Raw genomic sequence first — 17,794 nt, 5'->3', positions numbered from 1 at the left:
ACAACATCAATATTTTCATTGATTTATTTCGTTTCTGATGAATCCCACGCTAGATGTTCCATCTCCATTATATTACCTAGCATCTTCTTTACTCTTCTGATGAGAAGCATTAGGCTTTGAAATACCTTGGTATAAAGAGTCCCCTCTCTCCCCCAACTAAATGTTTCTATACCATTATTAAATAAATGAGCCAATCCATATTCACTAACATATAATTTTTGTGAATTCATTTTCCATTCTTATTGCTTCCTATATATATATATATATATATATATATATATATATATATATATATATATATATATATACACGTGCAATCATCAGCATGGTTACAACATGCTTATAACTGCAAGGTAACAAAGTATATGTCTGTGGAAATTAAAAATATTTATTTATTAAATACAAAATTATTAAGCTTCATTAAATTGAACACGTGGAGAGAAATTAAATTGAAGATTTAATTTTAATTGCGTTGCAAAGTTCTCTCCCTTTAGTAGATCGGAACACTGTCTAAATCTCATTACTTGTGTTTATAATTAAAAAAACAAAAAAAACGAACAAACAAAAAATGATACAAGACTCAAGAAGTCAGGGTTCAAAATACTTGCATCCTGGGTTCGAATCATCCAACTAGCAGTATGGTTATGTCATCCATACTCACAAATATGAAGTAACATTAAACCTGTAGATATTAAAAATATTTGTTTATTAAAAGATATATATTGTTAATTCACTGCCCGCATTTTAGGTTGAGCATATTGGGAAGTGATATACAAATTACCATTAGCATATTAAGCGATGCTTTTTGTGTAAACAAATTGAGCTCAGGTATTTGGACAATGTGAAAACATTGTTAATTCATTGCCTGTATAGCAGCAGCTAAATAGCGCAATGGTTAGAAGCTCTGACTATCGTTTGGACGGTCGGGTTTCGATCCTGGCTTGAGGTAGTTGCTTGTCTAGCCGCACTGATAAACAGTGAAACAGTACTGTATGTGGATGTATATATATAATAGCAGGTCTGGTCGTAAAATATACTTAAATATGATATTTTAATTTATGTAGATTTCATATGTATTATTATAGAGCCAATTCTCAATTTATTATTATATTGTACCCAATATAAAGTAGTGGCCGCCCAGCCTGACTTGATCATAAAATACATTTAAATATATGCTTAATTTATGCAGATTTTGTATTTAATATTATAGAGTCAATTCTCTATAGATTATTATATTGCACCCAATATATAAGGATTTCAAAAGTTAAAAATATATATATTAAAAAAAAAAAACGTTTACAAGTGTTTTTGATATAGATGTACATAATACTTTGAGAAGTATGTTTTAACTTAAATAGGGATGGTATAATAAAATTGTGGGGTCTGTGTTCGCATCTGGCCTCCATAGAAAATGAAATAGGCACAAACTTTAATAAAGACTTTTCATATCTATCTGCGTAAGTATACTTTGATAATTATGTTTCAGTTTGAAGAAATATGATATAATAAAATTATGGGGTGTTCGTTCGCGCCTGACCTCCATAGAATGGAAATATGTCACAAAGTTTAACAAGGTTTTTTAATATAGATCCACAGAATATTGTGATAAGTGTTTCAGTGTGAACAGGTATGGTATAATAAATTATGGGGTTTATCTATTTTATTTTTACTTTCATCATATTTTGCTTTGGTTTTGATACTCCCAAATTCGAAGCTATCTCTTTACAACCTTTCCTTTTAATAACCTATCATACTTTCATAAATCAGAGTCCATTTTCTGTAGGCTGTTTTTGAACCCAGTCAACGACGGGTACTTTTGCTAGTATATATATATATATAACTTAAAAAGTTAAAAAAAAAAATATATATATATATATATATATAACTGATATATCTTTCTTTAGATAATCATAACAAAGGACATTCACTTAGGGTCAATATAAAAGGTTTATTTACAAATAGGATACAAGGACAGAGTCTGTCTCTCTCTCGGTGTCTTGGAACTCTCTGATTCCCAGAGGAATATATCTACATTGTCTGTATATTATTATATGGAGGGGTGCTAAATCATTCAATTATAACAATAACTTGGATGCCATCGGCTAGAACTAAAACCAAAATGCGTAGCTCTCCAGAAATATTTTTTACCAGTATAGCCATGTCCAGATGCATATAAAAGCTTAAAAACTAAGTTGACTTACGCCTGCCAAGTTCCAATTTGTTTTTCCAATTTTAACCCTTTAGCAGCTATTTTTACTGGTTAAAATACAAATTGAAATTGTTCCACAGGTTCAAACCCCCTATATATCAAGTTTCAAGTCTGTAGGCAAAACATTGATAGAGTAGTTTGGTAGAGACCATTCCACGGACAAACAGATCGGTTTGTGAGTGGGTTTGAATCTCCCAACCAGCAGTAATTATCACTTATGATATTGTAAGCATGAAACACTAGTGTCTGTAGGTATAAAAATAACAATATTTTTATTTTTTTTTTAAATATTACAGTTATAAAGCCTGTTTGAAAAATTAAAATTGAACCCTCTTTAGAGAATTAAGAAAAAAAGCGATCAACTTTAGCGCGAATGTAACATTGACTTTCGGTTACTCTGTTTACTACATATGTCTGCCGATTTGGCATTTATAGGCACTTAATTTCCTTCAATTTCCTGAACGTTTATACCAAGCACTGGATAAGGCAGGGGAGGGGAGGGCAGTAGCCCTGGATATATCTAAGGCTTTTGACAGGATATGGCACAACCCTAGAGGACGACCATTAGACTGTAGTAGAATGGGGTCAAAAATGGATGGTAACGTTCAACGCTGCCAAAACAAAGCTCGTTTCCTTTAATAATTACATGAAACCTTACCAACCACCAAAAGCTATGGCTAGAGATATTTTACCTGAAAGCACTTGTGAAGTTGGAGAAAAAAAAGGTGATTAGTTGTATTTTGAGCCTGACTTTTCTTTCTCCAACTTTACAACATGGCGAGAAAAATAAAGAAAAAAAAATACTGAGGATGGAGTTTAGCTCCGAAATATATTTAAATAATAAATTTCAAACAAGTAAAATATTTGTTTATTTTCGTAATATTGTGTTATAATTTGGCTTTCAAGCGCACCTGATACATGTTTTATTTTTTATTAAAATGTAAACCAACGCTTCTATAACAGAACTCGCACCCCTGACATTATATATAATCTCAGCAAAGACTTGAATTAACACTCATTATAAACTCTAACACAATTAAACAATGTAAAAGCTTCTATAATTCATGGCTTTTAATCAGCAAACTGATACTACAGGCAGATAAAATCTTTCAGAAATTCATGGACACATCTAGAAATCCAAATTATTAACTATTTATTCAGATATTAAAAATATTTAAAAAGAAAAAAAAAAGCGAGATAGAGAATGTAGAAAGAGAGAGAAATCCAAATATCCAATGCAGTTGAATTCAATTAACAAGCTGATGTTTAAAAATCATTTCTTGCCTTTCAGAATGAAGATAATTGGATGCTAATAGAATAGCCTGGATTTTATATGGTGGCAGAGCGTGCAGACATGAGAATTCTATCAATGCTAAATTAATCATGTAATGATGGGGGTAGGCAACGGGAGAGCAAACAAGTTTTCTCTTCTTTTTCGTCAAGTAAAATGGAGTTCAAATGTTTAGACAGGAAGTGCAAAATGAACCCTAGTGGATATTCTAAGTTCAATTCAGTCTACCCACAGCGTTCTATATTACAGGCCACTTCATGACTGAGTTGAGGAACACAACTGGGAGCCTATGAACAAATGCTTGACTTTCAGAGATTGGGGGGGGGGGATTAAGTCGACTAAATTTAAAAATACTTAGAATAACAATGTAACTCATCGTTTAGAACGAGTTGAAAGTTGCATTATTTGGATTCTTTGGACTATTGTTCTCATCTTGTGTTAGTTGCACGTTTTGGCCGATGTAACCTCTGACCTTATGTATTTTTGAGATGGGGATTTATATATAAAACAAAAAAAGAAAAAGAGAAAAAAAAAAGAAAAAGAGAAAAAAAAAAGAAAAAAAAAAGAAAAAAGAAAAAAAAAGAAAAAAGAAAAAAAGAAAAAAAAAGAAAAAAAAAGAAAAAAGAAAAAAAAAAGAAAAAAAAAGAAAAAAAAGAAAAAAGAAAAAGAAAAAAAAGAAAAAAGAAAAAGAAAAAAAAGAAAAAAGAAAAAAAGAAAAAAAGAAAAAAAGAAAAAAGAAAAGAAAAAAAAGAAAAAAAAGAAAGAAAAAAAAAGAAAAAAGAAAAGAAAAAAACAAAACAAAACAAAAAACAAATAGACTTGATGCTATTTGTGTTTTGAATTTCTAACGGCTGTGTTTGTTGGGAAGCAAAAAAAAAAAAACAACAAAAAAAACAAGCATTTTTCACTATTCACCAATAACATCCAGTGTGAATTCACCTGAAGGCGGTCGGAGGTTACATCGGCTGCAACGTTGTGGAAAAAACAACCAAGATGACAACAATAATCTAAACAATACAAAAAATGTATTTTTTTTATAGAAACTGATTCATATTATTTGGATTTTTCGGATTACTGTTCTCATTTAGAATGTTATTTGCACGTTTTAATCGATGTAATCTCCAACCTTCTTCAGGTGTATATTGTCGAACTCGTAGATCTTTCTATCAAACTTGGGAATTGGCACGGAATTTTGAATGGAACCCTTTATTTAATACATGAGGATAGCATGCTCTCATCTCGTCAGCCATGACGAGAGAAATAATTCACAATTGTATTTTCAGTTACCTACACTGAGGATCGAATCTTCAGCCTTCAGAATGAAGGTCACTTTTACAACCGACTGTGGTGGATAAAGGGTGCGCAACCAAAACTAAAATTACAGATTACTTAGGATGGCTGACAGAACAAGAATATGTTACTTCTGCATATTAAATAAAAAGTTTGGTTGGAAATTCCATGCAGTTTCTCTCTTGGTTCAACAATATACACCTGAAGAAGGTCTGAGGTTACATTGACCGAAATGTTGTGAAAATGACACTCAAAATGAGAACAATAGTCCAAAGAATCCAAATAGTACAAATAATCAATCCTTATCTCAAAAATTCAGAAACATGATATCTATATTATAGCTGTAGTATATCCGTTATCATATTCATTTTAAGATCCATTCTATAGGCTGACATATGTTGAATAGCTTTGAGAAATTGACTTCCAACCTAACACATCTCCAGCCAAGTTTTTATATAGCCCCTCCTTTGCCACCCAATTATTTACACATTCATTAACCCAAGAGCTTTCACCCATTCTTTTAACCTGGCCATACTATCGAAAAGGTAATTCAGATGTCAGGTGAAAGATATGCTCCACATAGGTACTTTTATTTACCTTTCAACATATCTTATCGTGAAGTATGGGCCAGAATATTATTCTATCTTAACAAAGCCACCATTCACTTATGAATGGAGTATTGTTGTCACGTCTGTACTTCAACGGAATGTGTTCTAAAAAACTTGCTGCACTTGTGTTCCCTCAATGTAAATACCTCTGACGAACAGCAAAATCGCACCCCTTTACTGTAGAAGTCTCAAAATGAAAGAATTTTTTCTATTTAAATAGTTTCTTTCTTTGAACAGCTTGCCTTTGTAATTCCCTTCCTGCTCTGCTTCACTGGCTGTATCAACATGCAAAAGAATTAAATATAATGTTAACAAACATCTTGGAACACAGTTCCTAACGCTTTTATAAATCTAGTCCTTAATTCATAGCGACCCCTTATGTCCCAGTAGCAATGTGCCTTATTTGTGGTGAATATGAGTATAAAAAAAAATATCCATATTTAACTTAATTTCCTTAAAAAAAAAAAAAAAAAAAAACCCTGAAAATCAAAACATTTTTCAATTGACCTCGAGTCATGCATCCCATCTGCACCATAAATTGGCATGTAGCATAGAACACCGTGATAAGGAAAGTTCAGACTTTAGTAATCTTGATTTGTTCCAACGATAAACTACATTAACTTTACGAATGATAAAAGTGAATTTCAATTTATTATAACTTTCGCAAGAAATTGAAACGTGATTACATTTTTTTTGAAAACTATGAGTATTGTATTTATTAAGATTTGTATTTAACTAAAGTTTTGGCTGATGTGCTCTTTGGCCTTCTTTGATTTATTTATATGAAATGCCTTTCAGCTCATTGTATTTTCAAATATAGTTGAGTTAATTTCTCTTAAAAAGAAAGCGCTGGAAAATCAAAACATTTTTCAGTAGACCTTCAGTCATGCATCTAAATAAGGAAAGTTCAGACTTTAGTAATCTTGATTTGTTCCAACGATAAACACATTAATTTCATTTAAATTAATATTTAAACAAGCTTTTCGGCTGATATGTTCTCTGGTCTTCTTCAGGTGTATCATTCATTTATATATGGTAAACGTTTGTCTCCTCTGCACCATGAAGTAGCATGCAGCATAGAACACCATGATAAGGAAAGTTCAGACTTTAGTAATCTTGATTTCTTCCAACGTTAAACAACCATATTAACTTTCCGAATGATAAAAATGAATTTTAATTTAAATTTCTTAACAAACTTTAAAGCGATTACATTTTTTTTCAAAACTATGAATATTAAACACGTTTTTGGCCGATGTGCTCTTTGGCCTTCTTTGATTTATTTATATGAAATGCCTTTCACTGCCTTGCATTTTCAAATATTTAATTTCTTTCAAAAATCTCTAAAAAAATTTCTTTTAAAAATCTCTAAAAAATATCGTCCTTCTCAGAATGCCAGGAGTCTATCCAAACTATTTCTAAATCAAGACTATTCTTGTAGATTAACTTAACTCAGTTGGAATTAACTGGAATCTTATCACGAATGATATTCTTAAGTCTACACAGTTTTATTAGTGATGGAGATTTGGTATCTGTCTAAATCTGAAACTATTTTGTTACTATCTTTCAATGCTTAATTCATGGAATGGACTAGTGTAATACATTTGTACTATTCGGACTATTGTTTTCATTTGGGATGTTAGTCTCACAAGGTTTCGGTTGATGTAAACACCAATCATACCTTCGTCAGGTGTGTCTTGCATTAAACTCAAGGAATCTGCATGGAATTTTTAACATGAGGGCGGGGTAGCTAGTACTCTTTCCAAAAGTAATGACTGCATAAAATTTTCAAGTAATTTGAAATTGTATTCTTTGTATCACCTGTACTCAAAGTTGAACCTTCAATTTTCAGTGGAAAAGCAACATTACTTCAAAATAGCTGAAAAATATACACAAGATGTTTTTCAGGATTTTAGAAACAGAAACTATGTACAGCCTGAATCAAGATCAAGAATGTTGAATTCTGACTTTAATGCGAGCCGTACCGGCATTCATTATCGTATGGCACACATGATAAATTGTCAAAAATAGGAAAAAGAGTTCTGCACGATTTCTTTCATCCTTCCAGAAAATAATAAAAGTTTACAAATTTAAAATAATATATCGAAAAGTATGCATCACCCACTATATTCTGCAAAACTCGTACCAACAGACTACCATCTATTTTGCAAAAATCAGTTAAATATATTGAGATTTATTTAAATAAAAGTGTCGCACTTCCTTTTTCTATTCAAAACTTTTTTAAAAAATTTATTGGTAGATGGAAAGAGGTAATTGACAAGAACGGGGGACTAAATCAATAAAGCTTTTACTTTTAAATTTAGTTGAGCGTTACAAAACTTTTATTTCAACTTGATGACTCTTATTGTAAATGGTTCCCTACATACATTTAATTGAACACAAATTGCTATTTTGTCCATAGATGTGGAGGTGGGGGGACAAGAGGTGAATGATTGCACGTTCACACCTTTCTTAGTGTATAAAAATGCATCAAAACATAATTGTAAAAACATTTATTGAAAAGTCTGCGTAAGAAAATATAATTTTAATAAAACAATTTTTGAATTAAAGCAATATTGGATTTTGTTTTCCGAAACATTTTTTGAATTAAAGTAAAATTATCACTGTATCAAAATATAGTTTTAATTTTATCGCCTCTTTGACCGAAAAGCGCCATCTGGCGACAGTTTATTGAAATGCACAAAAAAAAAAAAAAAAATGGCGCTGTCCGTGTTATGCAGAAGTGCCAGATTTGAATTCAAAATAGCAGATTCCATAGTCTGCATCAGAATTATAGACTATACCAATCACACAGAGAAATATTCTTCTAATAGTCAATGTACAAATTAAATGCCAACATCCTCTTTGATAAGTAATTTGGTATGCAGTAGCGGTAAACCAATTAATGAAATGGAAATCGGAACCAGCCCATGAAACCGATTCCTGCTTTCAAGATGGTTGATAAGAAGCAACTGATAAGAGCATTAAACTGAACCCCCCCTCCATCCCTCCACCCCGTTTGCACTCAACATCAGAAATCATTTGCCTGATACCAAAATAGGAACACTGATCAAATTATAATGAGAAAAAAAAAAATCCATGTTGATTGTGTTGCGTTATATAACGAATTTACCAATGATCAGATTAGCTATTACCTTGACAGGTTAAAGAAAACGAGAGTAGAGGTGAATGGGTGGGTGTTTTAGGAAGAGGGTATGATGTGTTTAATTTTAAATTACTGAGCATTCATTTGCTACATTTTTCAGACAAATATAAAAATGCATGTTTTTTTTAAAAATAAATAAAGACCCAGAGTGGTGAAAAATTGATCTAAACTTTAAGTGCATTCTGAGCTCCAATCTACGGCCCCCCCCCCTCGCCAAACTTTCACAAGAAGCACCCGTCTAGCAGAAAACACTATCAGTAATTTCCCCTACTCTTTATCTGTGCCTAAACCTAAATGTAGATTCCATGAACAAAGTTTCTTTCTTAGAACTGCACGCCTATGGAATTGTCTTCCGTTTTCCTGTTTTCCAGCTGACTACAATATGGTTGTCTTCAAGTCTAACGTAAACAAGTTTTTGATGAGCCGTTCTATATACGCTAACAAATTTACCGAATTTCCATTACTAACAATTACTATATTGTCCAATTTCTACTGTACACTCTTTAACCCTTATCCTCGAGTGGCCTCTTGGCCTTGATAAGTGGGGATGCCTATGTAAAAAAAAAAAAAAAAATATTGCAACACTGATACTTCACTTGATGCAAGTAAGAACACAATGCAAAAACTCACTATATCTGTGTCTCCATATTTTCAAACTCTATCTCTTCCGAAACTAAAAGTCACAGAGCGGCACTAGGGACCTCAAATGATGGGATTTTTAAGGATCATTATTTTGTGGGTCCTTAGTTTTTAAACGGTCCAAAATGGGTCAAAACTGGAAAAATCGTTACACATTTTGCACATTCATCTTAGTTTAATCAGTTCATATGTGTGTTACATTGGTACAGTGGTGATGTCACTGGCTTTGAATGCTACATATTATATACAAAATCTTGACAAATTAAAAATCATGGATTACATAGAAAAATACAAGCATAAAAAGTAATATGGTTAAGATTAAATCTACAAAAGTAAAAAGACTAGTTGTTAAAACTGGAAAAGAAAAAACAAGATATTCTAGTAAAAATATAATAAACTTATAACTTTGCAGCATTAAGAATTTATTTTTAAATTCAATTTAACATTATATAATCAATTCTTAATTAATACTGCAATATTTTAAGTTATAAACTTATATTTTTTACTAGAATATCTTGTCTTTTTCTTTTCCAGTTTTAACAACTAGTCCTTTACTTTTCTAAGTTTAATCTTAACCATACTACTTTTCATGCTTGCAGTTTTCTATGTAATCCATGATTTTTCCGGGCTTTGTTTAGAAATAATTTTTTTTTTTTAATATCATATGCATTGTCAACGATCCATAAAAAAAAATATTACCAACTTCTTAAATTAACTAACTAAAAATCAAATCAAATAAAAGATATAACTAAGTAAATAAACAGAAATAAGGGACAAAAATAAGAGAAAAACAGAATTAACAGGTGATGTTGTAAGCGGAAGATTATCAGCCTTAGCACGGCAAAGAGCATCTTTTGTCAACTCTCTATATAACCCAAATAAGATGGCATGCGAACAACATTCCTGCTATGATTTATGAAGGTGTTGACGATGAAAAGTTACTATGATAACCAACAGCCAATCAGAAGAAACCGTCTCTCACGTTCCTTACTTATTCTGAAAACTTTTGAACACTAGTAATTTTATTATAACTTTTGTTTTAATGAATGAGAATTGAAATTTTTTATTTCAAAATCTAGCTGAGAAGGTAACCTATGAACTGTAAAAACTGTTTGAAATTTGCTCACAAAATGAGTGAGCAGTGAAGATTTAAAGCAGTTTTAAATGAGTAAAACTAACACTTAATCATATATTAAAAAAAAAATAATTTACCTTGGATTTTGAATCCAGTGGATCTGGTATTCCTTTGTTAAAAGCAAATTGTTCATCATCTTCATCTGTGTCTAAAAATAAAAAAAAACATTTTTTTGTTTACTGAAGTAACAAGGAATCGCTTTTGTTAAAATCCTAATTTAGGATAATGAATTTAATCTTCATGATATATATATATATTTTTTTTTTCATTATTATATGGCAACTCCATCGTCACCCCAACAAAAATTTCAAAAATAAAAGAACGAATAAAAACATAAAAATGTAACCCCCGCCCCTCAAAAAAAGATTACGTGACAAACTCTCCACCAGATATTTCGGCAGAAGGGATACGAAGAGAAGCTATTCTCCAGATATTGAGCACCTTTTTATGACTCTATTGATATTGATATTGAGCACCTTTTTATGACTCTATTGATATTGATATTGAGCACCTTTTTATGACTCTATTGATATTGAGCACCTTTTTATGACTCTATTGATATTGAGCACCTTTTTATGACTCTATTGATATTGAGCACCTTTTTATGACTCTATTGATATTGAGCACCTTTTTATGACTATTGATATTGAGCACCTTTTTATGACTCTATTGATATTGATATTGAGCCTCTTTTTATGACTCTATTGATATTGAGCACCTTTTATGACTCTATTGATATTGATATTGAGCACCTTTTATGACTATTGATATTGATATTGAGCACCTTTTATGACTATTGATATTGATATTGAGCACCTTTTATGACTCTATTGATATTGAGCACCTTTTATGACTCTATTGATATTGAGCACCTTTTATGACTATATTGATATTGAGCACCTTTTATGACTATATTGATATTGATATTGAGCACCTTTTATGACTCTATTGATATTGAGCACCTTTTATGACTATTGATATTGATATTGAGCACCTTTTATGACTATTGATATTGATATTGAGCACCTTTTATGACTCTATTGATATTGATATTGAGCACCTTTTATGACTCTATTGATATTGATATTGAGCACCTTTTATGACTCCATTGATATTGATATTGAGCACCTTTTATGACTCTATTGATATTGATATTGAGCACCTTTTATGACTCTATTGATATTTAGCACCTTTTATGACTCTATTGATATTTAGCACCTTTTATGACTCTATTGATATTGAGCACCTTTTATGACTATATTCCAGTTTAAGCGAATTTCTTTTAGGCTACCTCAGTCTAGAAAGATTTGTTTTTACGGTTTGTTGCAACGAAAACTGTAAATAATTCAGTTCCAAAAACACCAAAATAGAATTTGTGTTAACCCGAAATACACGTTTTTTTATGTTATAAAAATGATGAGTTATGACTTATTGCGTTATTAAAAGAAAAAAAAATTAGTTACGATGTCAAAAAAAATGTGAAGAAAAAAATCTAGTAAAAAAACGTAAATGAAAGTTATGTGTTCATCAACGTTTTGTCTTTATTTCGAAACTTCCTCTGAATGAATGAGATTAAGAAACAAAAACACCAGTACAAAATATTTGAAAATGTTTCATGTGCAAAGTGTGACGCTGTTCTATTTCAGAAAACAGAAAAAGACGTTGGAAATTCAAAAAAGGAGGGGGGGGGGGTTGCGCTGTTGAAGAGAGGGAGATTTTTTTTTTATAACGTCATATAGTCGTTAATATGTTTTTAAAAGATATGAACGCAGTTAATATTCTTTTTGGAAAGAATATATCTGTTAAAATGCAAATATAGATTTGTAACAGAAATGGAGTGTTTTTGTTATGCAATTTATTGATTGAGATTATATGCATTAATTATTAGAGGAGATTTTTCTATGGCGTGAAAAGGTTAATCAGTGTCTATAATTAAATTATGTTCTTTTAATAGAAGTTTACTTATTAATGGCGCTACATTATAGAAAACCTGCACGTTGTTTAATTTCCAACGTCTTTTTCCGTCTTCTGAAAAATATATATGGCAATTAAGCTACCTAGCTCTACCTATGTATTGAGCACTGTTGAAGTAAATACTGAAAATTGATGCATAAAATCATATCTTTGTATATTTATTCATATGATTAAATGAAGTAATCATTTATCCTCCTTGTGATTAAATGAAGTAATCATATATATATATATATATATATCCTCCCCCACACATAAACCCCCTCCATATTAGGTGACAAGATATCTAATTTTGTAAACGAAATAAGGAACTGTTTTTGTGTCTTGAAATGTCAGTTTTCGAGGGAAATTCTTGGCCTGAAGACGTAATCTCCCCAGCACAGGTGATTACAGAAACATGTATGCACATATGTAGCCATCAATGTTTGTATAAATAAATTTTATATAGTGTGTGTGTGCATACATACATACATATATATATATGTATGTATGTATATGTGTGTGTGTGTGTGTGTATACATACATACATACATACATACATACATAAGCACTGATACTTGCCCATCTGTTTTTTCATTTCCGTATGTCTGTCATTTATCAAGTGAAGTACAACCTTCAAATCGAAACCGATATTCTAATTGGGCAATTATTGATTTTTAATCGAATTAAGACTATCTTGCAGCATAGCAGAACTTTGCTAATGATAAATTCTTCACGATGTGTTGACGATGGCGGGTGAGGAGAACAAAGCAGCAACGAGGGAGACATTTAACAAGATCCATATCCTCCGTCACTTGAAACCAAGACGAGGTGATGCCGAGTGATTTGACCTTTGTTGATCGCAAACTTTTCATGGTGTAAGATGATAAACAAATGTATCCTCTGAGAATGCAGAGATTTTTTTTTCTTAATATATTTACGCAAAGTAGATGAAAAAAAAAATGACAGAAAAGGTGAAGTTTGAGAGAGCCAATGTAAAACAAGACGATAATACTAATCAGTTGATGTTGCTATAATAGACCTAACGTTCGGTTGCGTTGAAAGATAGAACAATTAAAGGAGAGACGTATGTTCACAGGGGAAGACCAAGGAAACATTGAAGTGATAAAGATAGACTTCAGAAAAGAGGAATAAATAAAAACCTGGCCAGAGATAAGTTAGTTTGGAATTTCTTGAAGCTGTCCAACACATGTCAACATATAAAAGACCTTATGATAATGATGATAATGATGATTACGAAAAGGAGGATTCCTCCCTTAATATATCTATCCACTATTATAGAAAAGGAACTTTGTGTGTGTGTATGTGAGTTCATTTTCTATGGACTCGAAAACAGCTGAGCTGATTTTTCTGAAATTTCACAAGGTACTTTATCTGTTTGGCAGTGTTCTTAAAAAGGTTTTGTCGAAATGTCTTCGATAAGTATCAATAATCAAAATAATCCGATGAAAGAAGGAACAGACGATTTTGACCAAACACCTTCCACAGACTAACATCACAAGTCCATTTGAGCAGTTTTATTGCCACACAAGCCAAAAGGTCTAACATATAAAAATCAACAGTAGCTCCTTTGATATGACAGGGGCGCATTCAACATGAATGTTTCTGCTTAGAGCACAATTGAACCATGATATTTGACTTTCGCATTTTAAACTTTAATTTAAGCCATTATTTACAAAAAATAATTTTATAAAATCAACAGTAGGTTCTCTACAGTACAATGTAGACTACAATGTATTGTGGACTAAGTCACTGCAGGGAGGCATGTGAAACTTTCACTTGGTGCATTGCAGTGGGTCCCCGACTAGAGCAGACAATCAATCAATTTAATTGAAAATGGACGATTTCACCGATTTCGATGACAATAAAAATACGGGAGCTTGAAACATTCGTTGATCATTATTCAATCCCGGGCAACGTTGGTCTCACTGCTAGTTTTTTTATAACCTGATTTTTTTTCTGTAATTATCAAGTTTTACGTCATAAAAAAATTGAGAAAAACAAAGACAGAGAGAGAGAAGTTGAGAGATAAAGAAATAGGTAGAAAGAGAGGAAAGAAAGAGAAATAGAAACAAAGAAACAAAAAGAACTAAATAAATAAGAAATAAAAAGAAACAAAAAGAAATAAAAACGAAAACAAGACAAAGAAAGAAAAGAAAGAAAAAAGAAAGAAAAAAGAAAGAAACAAACAAAAAAAAGAAAAAAGAAAGAAACAAACAAAAAAAGAAAAAAAAAACAAAGAAAAAAAAGAAAAAAAAAGAAACAAACAAAAAAAGAAAGAAAGAAAGAACATGCATGCGGAAAAAAAATTGGAAAACAAAAATTTAAATGGAGAAAATAAGAAAAAAAAATCCCGTCTAAATACTAATGGTACAAATGAGCATTTCGTTCATTTGAAAAGCGTCGGACACACGCTTTAGATCAGAGTTGCCAACAATCTATCTATATATCTATAAAAGTGAACGTGCCTGTGTGTCTGTGTATATTTCCCTACGCAATAAATCTGTCAATTTTTAGTCTACAGACCCAAAATTTGATATGCAGGGTACTGAGATTTTGGAAAATCGATGTGATCGGTTTTCGGCCAGAAATTTGGCTGTTAAGGGGTCAAAGTTCAACGATTTGACCTTTGAGAACTCTACCAAACTCCTCCGCCAATTTTGGGTCTAAACACTTGAAATTTTAGATATAGGTTCCTTGGACATGGATCTAACTTAATAACTTGATTTGAGTCCAAAACAATAAATGTTAAGGGGTCATAATAGGGGGTCAAAGTCGAACATTTTTAGTTACCAATATATAAATGTATGTATGTATGTATGTATGTTTGCATGTCTGCCCAACACTTTCGACAGAGGCGATGGATCTTCTCAAGATCAGTATCGTTTTGAAGTTCGACCTTTCAGATGACAAATATCGAAAAATTGGCTAAAAACATTAATATCTTCACCTTAAACTGGGCACTTTTCTACAGGAGGGGGGGGGGTCGCTTTTTTCGCCGATATTTTTGAAAGTCATCCTCTCCTTTCGATTGTTTAGCCTTAATTTTAAAAAATGTCACTTCCGGTTCGGCGGTGGTCGTAACAGCATATACGGCAGGTTTTTTTCCCTCTTTGCGGTACGGGTTCGAGCCTGCCTTCCGACTACCACTTTTTTTTTTTTTGCTCAACATACACATCCAAACACCCGAGCAACGCCAGGCTGAAATGCTAGTAAATAAATAAAAACAAACCCAAAACACACGACACGTAAAACAGGTGGTCATGAGTTGCGGTTTTTGTGCAAATCCCAAACCGGAGGAGCATCCAAAACGGCAGAACTCTCCAGCGATCACCACGACAGAATGATAATGAATTAAATTAATTTATTTGCTTTTACCTATTCATGTTCAAATCAATTTAAAGAAATTAATATTTCTAAATCAGATTTTGATAAAATGCATAACGCTCCAAATTCGCTACTTCCTCCTCAGAAACTGTTCCGCACTTGATGGTGTACGTTCAAAATCTTGTAAGAAATTCCATATATGGCAGCCATCTTTTCTTGTTTGTCCGCTCACACATTAGTGGTCGGCTGTCATTGGTTTAAATTTGAATGTGTCAGGTGATTGACTTGGCGAGCTTTTGTATCATGCTTTCTTCTTTCAGTCTAGACAAAGCTTGACATCGCGATAGACTCAAAACCCAGCAGCTGCCACTGGAGGGAGCTAAGACAATTCCTTCATGAACACCAAACAGTTGATAAATGAAGGACCATAAGCAGAGACTACTTATACTGCTGAATTTATCCTAATTGAGGATGACATTCAAGAACTGTTCTGCATGTTTATTCACCAAATATTGGATCTTATCTCAATTCATCTTGAGTCCCAAGGGGCTCACATTATGCCTAATTATAGACGCTATCACTCCCACCGAGTTTACCATGAACATTCATGGATCCTTACGAGGAACAACGAACTAACATTCCGATAATAGGAATTCGAACTAAAGGCTCCATGCATATGGAGGCAAATCGGGCCTCCGTTTTGCAAAGGGACAATACCAGAACCAATAAACTTTCATTGCTGTTACATTTGAATACATTTTGAGTTTGAAAGGTATGGCTTTTGTATTTGTGGATTCTTTTGCCTCTGCAGGAAATTGAGATTGTGAGAAATCAATTTCCCACAATCTGTTATTGTTGAAAAGCTCTACTTTAGTTTAACTTCATTTTCAAGAGTTTTTGTTTATGTTTGAAAATCATCGATGTTGATTGCAAGCATTGAAACTAATTTTTACTGCTTTTTCACCTCAAACAAAGGCACAGTGCCTTGGATGTCAGGGGCTATGATTTGAAATTTACAAGCATACTAGGTAGAGAGCTGGGTTCTTCCATATTTAGTTAAATTACAGTTAAAAATCTTATAGTTAGTGTAGGCAGACTCGTATCTCTCAATTCCCTTATTTTGTCCTTTATGCTCATATTCCATGAGTGATGTTTCTGACAAAGGGGAAAGAATTGCTGTTTTCTGAGCTGTAATCTATCCATCTCACACTTAATGTTAGCTAGCTTTTGTCGTTGAAGTAATTATATATATATATATATATATATATATATTTGTTATTGTTGTTTTTTCAAGCGATAAATACGGTTAATATTGGCTCCGCAACTTATATCCCCGATAGTAACCCTCTACATTAAAGTGCTACCGTGCTTTGTTTGGGGTGAAAATGAAATTAAAAAAAAAATCGTATTTTATGACCTGGCAAAAACCAGGTGGCCTGGTGTGTGTTTATAATATTAATATACATTTAACTGAGGATCGTCGTTGCAAGGTTATGCCAAAAACATACTGTAAAGTGAAGATCTTTGCACGCACACACGCACACACACATATATATGTATATTTTTTTAAAGTTAAAACAAAGGTTTGTTGTTATTGCTAAAAAATATTTTACTAGAAATCTTAACGTAACAGCATGTAAACTTTAGTTTTTAAAGAAAAACAGAATGTTTTTCTTTAAAAAAAAAAAAAAACTAGCCTGAGTGCCCTGTGTTGCCCGGATGTTTGGAGGTATGTGTTGAGCAAAAAAAAAAAAGTGGAAGTAGGCAGGCTCGAACCTGTACTGTGAAGGAGGAAAAGAACACGAAAAAAACAAAAAACAAAACAAAAACGTGACGTCTTTGCCGTTGTGTCCAGCCCCAAACCGGAAGTGGCTAAGGTTTAACTTAAGGCTAGTCAATCGAAAATAGGGGATGACTTTCGAAAAAAATTGTCAAAAAAAAAGCTATCCTACTTTTAGAAAAGTGCCCAGTTGAGAGTGAAGGAATTAATGTTTTTAGCCAATTTTTCGATATTTGTCGTCCGAATGGTCGAGCTTCAAAACGATACTGCTCCTGAGAACATCCGTTGCCTCTGTCGAAAGTTTTAGGCGGACATACATACAAACATACATACATTTAAACAGATGAGTACAAACAATTGTTTCTGTTCATTTCATGACAT

The 17,794-nt window shown here is 32.2% G+C and overlaps 1 protein-coding gene across 5 annotated transcripts in view; it reads right to left on the bottom strand.

Annotated features, from left to right (window-relative positions):
- LOC145246580 (stAR-related lipid transfer protein 3-like) overlaps window positions 1-17,794 on the bottom strand; it is a 261,902-nt gene that overhangs the window by 24,063 nt on the left and 220,045 nt on the right. For all 5 annotated transcript variants that reach the window (XM_080108192.1, XM_080108193.1, XM_080108191.1 and 2 more), the window contains one exon: window positions 10,413-10,483. In XM_080108192.1, the coding sequence (XP_079964318.1) occupies window positions 10,413-10,483 (71 nt within the window). The remainder of the gene's footprint in view (window positions 1-10,412; window positions 10,484-17,794) is intronic.

Source organism: Euprymna scolopes, chromosome 24 (assembly GCF_053919585.1).
Source record: "Euprymna scolopes isolate OS-2025 chromosome 24, ASM5391958v1, whole genome shotgun sequence".
NCBI classification, from domain to species: Eukaryota; Metazoa; Mollusca; class Cephalopoda; order Sepiida; family Sepiolidae; genus Euprymna; species Euprymna scolopes.
The sequence above is the reverse complement of the archived record's forward strand: the minus strand, read 5'-3'. Positions and strand labels throughout refer to the sequence as shown.